This window comes from Sinocyclocheilus grahami, unplaced genomic scaffold, assembly GCF_001515645.1.
Source record: "Sinocyclocheilus grahami isolate Dianchi unplaced genomic scaffold, SAMN03320097.WGS_v1.1 scaffold32399.1, whole genome shotgun sequence".
Classification (NCBI taxonomy): Eukaryota; Metazoa; Chordata; class Actinopteri; order Cypriniformes; family Cyprinidae; genus Sinocyclocheilus; species Sinocyclocheilus grahami.
Genome location: NW_015521509.1, coordinates 1 through 2,075, shown reverse-complemented (window position 1 = coordinate 2,075; position 2,075 = coordinate 1). Strand labels below are relative to the sequence as shown.

Genomic DNA, 2,075 nt, shown 5'->3' with positions numbered 1-2,075 from the left:
GTGGTGGTTAGCGGCGTGTAGCCTGATGATTCCAGGTACTCTTGTTTCTCCCACTGAGCCTGAGAGCCCACCAGCATGTTGAAATTAGTGGCCAGATGCCTCCTCAGCAGAGTCTTCTGAGGGGGAATGTTCAGGAGCATCGCCAGTGTGTCGGAGTTAAAACGAGGTTCCAAGATCTGTGAAAAAAGATCTGCAGTTACTATGCTGTTCTGAGTAGTTTTTAGTGTGCTGCTATGCATTTGCTGGGTGGTCTGGATGGCTGCTTACTGGTTGTGAAAAGAGCCCATAAGAATTCATTTAGGAGTAGCAGGAGAATGTGTAATGTGAGTTACTCACTATGAGTCCTCCATGCACTCCGCTGCCTCTCAGGTTGGGAGCGTATTCTGCCAGGTCAACCGATCTGAGCCACTCCATCACACGGTGATTGGACCACTGAACAACCTCAGAAGGCGATGTCTTATTCTGTCAAACAACATGAATTAGCATATAAATAACGAGCAATATCAGTCCTGGAAGTAAATCACCCTCTCTTTGTTTCTGTTTATTTCATCCACACCTCATCTCCAGGTCTTCTTTTGAGGCAGTTGGGGTTGAACTTGTTAACATGTAGGATGTGGATTGCACACTTGATGCTAAGATGATGGAGCTGACTGGTGACTTTCAGGAACAGCAGATCATTCTGAAAATGAAACCAAAATACCAATATTGATCACATATGATATATTAGTTCATTCTAGTCCTCCAACTTGATTGGCAAGGCACTATAGGAAGTTAAGAAAGATATTTACCACTGTCAAGTACTGCAGCATTCTACCGTCCACACGTCCTTCACTAAACTGGTCTTTATACTGTGGTAAACCAATATCATCCAGCCACCCTGTGTAGAAATAACAGTTTCTTTATACAGAGTGTAACTGCAATTTTGTACTTACATTATCTAAAATATATGTATGTATGGAGAACTTAAGGAGTGTCACTTAAAGTGAAGTAATTAACGATAAAAAAAGCAAATAAATAACTTTAATTTGACAAGTAAATATACAAATTTAAAAGTTTAATTCATGTTTTAAAATGTAGTTAATAAAAAGCCCTTCATAAATACAATTTAAATGTTGCATTAAAAAAAAATTAAACATCAATTCTGTGTATTTGTTCATTTGGAAAGATGATTTATTTGTTTACATTTGTATATTTTAATTAATATTTTGGACTGATTTATTTTATTTTTTACAGCACTGGTCCTCCATATGTGCTAAAACAAATGTGATGCATATGCAGAATGATGAAAATTGTCCGCATTTGTCTTATAAGAGTGGTTTATGGGTACATACGTGTGACCCAGATGTGGTCCAGTTCAGAAGATTTCTCTGTGATTTTGGTGCTGAAGGAGCGCAGAGCCAGCTGGAGCTTCTTCCTGTGAAGCGGATGTTTAATTCCCAGCTCCTACATGTGAAAAAAATAAAAATAAAATTCAGAAATCAAAATGGTTGCGACAGCATATTGTTTCTTTGGTAACGGAGTTATCACTATCAAGAAATGAAAACAAACACTTTGAAATGTTCAATTAAATAAAACCTCACATAAATGCTATAATGGTTCAGATTCACTAAAAACCAAAGCTGAACATTAATTTGAGTGGGTTTGATGGCAGAACAAATTACTAAGTCATGCAGCATTACTGGCGCGGAACAGAGGTTAAAGTCGCCCTGGCAGGTAGAACCAAACCAGGATTTGAGTGGCACCACAACCACCTGAAGCGAGAGCCATAGCCAAATCACTTCACAGTGTTGAATGAGGAAATCAGATTGTTGCTGTAAGCCACAGGTCTGAATTTCTTATTGCTTTAGCCCATAGTCTTTTGCTAAAATCTTGAATGAAGTATCTCTCACCTTCTCAATGTCCTGCAAGGAGGCAGAGAGTAGAGTCTGACCACTAGTGACCCACTGTCTGGCCATATTCACGTACTGACCCAGACCAAACTCTTCCATCCATGCACACACCTGATCACACGACCATTTCGAGAAGGGGGCGTTCATGTCACTGCAGAACACATGTACAATATTAGAAACACGGTG

General features: G+C 39.4%; 1 protein-coding gene across 1 annotated transcript; it reads right to left on the bottom strand.

Moving 5' to 3' along the window:
• Window positions 1-5: 5 nt before the first annotated feature.
• LOC107580382 (liprin-beta-2-like) lies at window positions 6-2,041 on the bottom strand (the record flags this gene model as incomplete). The annotated part of the gene is made up of 6 exons (XM_016266092.1): window positions 1,890-2,041; window positions 1,332-1,443; window positions 789-877; window positions 557-679; window positions 337-462; window positions 6-176 (listed from the first exon to the last, which is right to left on the bottom strand). Coding segments are annotated over exons 1-6 (768 nt in total), but the record flags the coding sequence as incomplete, so codon positions are not given.
• Window positions 2,042-2,075: the final 34 nt, after the last annotated feature.